Source organism: Phaethon lepturus, unplaced genomic scaffold (genome assembly GCF_000687285.1).
Source record: "Phaethon lepturus isolate BGI_N335 unplaced genomic scaffold, ASM68728v1 scaffold45445, whole genome shotgun sequence".
Taxonomy (NCBI): Eukaryota; Metazoa; Chordata; class Aves; order Phaethontiformes; family Phaethontidae; genus Phaethon; species Phaethon lepturus.
Window position 1 is genome coordinate 1 of NW_010540651.1, and position 1,289 is coordinate 1,289.

General features: G+C 48.5%; 1 protein-coding gene across 1 annotated transcript; it reads right to left on the reverse strand.

Annotated features, from left to right (window-relative positions):
• Positions 1–15: 15 nt before the first annotated feature.
• On the reverse strand, positions 16–851 carry LOC104621104 (prostatic spermine-binding protein-like; the record flags this gene model as incomplete). The annotated part of the gene is made up of 3 exons (XM_010287500.1): positions 16–330; positions 397–492; positions 685–851. Coding segments are annotated over 3 exons (578 nt in total), but the record flags the coding sequence as incomplete, so codon positions are not given.
• Positions 852–1,289: the final 438 nt, after the last annotated feature.

The window sequence follows — 1,289 nt, forward strand, 5'->3', positions numbered from 1 at the left end:
GGCATCATCCTCGGCATCCTCATCGTCATCGTCGTCATCCTCATCGTCATCCTCGGCATCCTCATCATCCTCATCGTCATCATCCTCATCGTCATCGTCATCATCGTCATCGCCATCATCCTCATCATCCTCATCGTCATCGTCGTCATCGTCATCCTCATCCTCATCATCCTCATTGTCATCCTCATCCTCATCGTCATCATCGTCATCATCCTCATCGTCATCGTCATCCTCATCGTCGTCATCATCCTCATCGTCATCGTCGTCATCGTCGTCATCGTCATCCTCATCCTCGCCATCCTCATCATCCTCATCGTCCTCATCATCTTCCTCATCTTCATCTTCCTCATCCTCCTCCTCATCTTCATCATCATCTTCCTCATCTTCATCTTCCTCATCCTCCTCCTCATCTTCATCATCATCTTCCTCATCTTCATCTTCCTCATCCTCCTCCTCATCTTCATCATCATCTTCCTCATCTTCATCTTCCTCATCCTCCTCCTCATCTTCATCATCATCTTCCTCATCTTCATCTTCCTCATCCTCCTCCTCATCTTCATCATCATCTTCCTCATCTTCATCTTCCTCATCCTCCTCCTCATCTTCATCATCATCTTCCTCATCTTCATCTTCCTCATCCTCCTCCTCATCTTCATCATCATCATCTTCATCCTCCTCTTCCTCATCTTCCTCCTCCTCATCTTCCTCCTCATCTTCCTCCTCCTCACCTTCCTCCTCCTCATCCTCATTGTCCTCATCATCCTCCTCGTCCCCCTCCTCCTCCTCCTCGTCATTGTCATCATCCTGCTCCCCCTCATCGTTGTCTTCCTCCCCCTCGTCCTCCTCATCCCCTTCGTCCTCATCATCATCATCGTCACCCCCCTCCTCCTCCTCCTCCTCGTCGTCACCATCATCATCATCATCGTCATCGACATCCCCTTCGTCCTCCTCCTCATCTTCCTCATCCTCCTCATCTTCATCATCTTCCTCATCTTCATCTTCCTCATCCTCCTCCTCATCTTCATCATCATCTTCATCCTCCTCTTCCTCATCTTCCTCCTCCTCATCTTCATCATCATCTTCCTCATCTTCATCTTCCTCATCCTCCTCCTCATCTTCATCATCATCTTCATCCTCCTCTTCCTCATCTCCTCATCTTCATCATCATCATCTTCATCCTCCTCTTCCTCATCTTCCTCCTCCTCATCTTCATCATCATCTTCCTCATCTTCATCTTCCTCATCCTCCTCCTCATCTTCATCATCATCTTCATCCTCCTCTTCCTCATC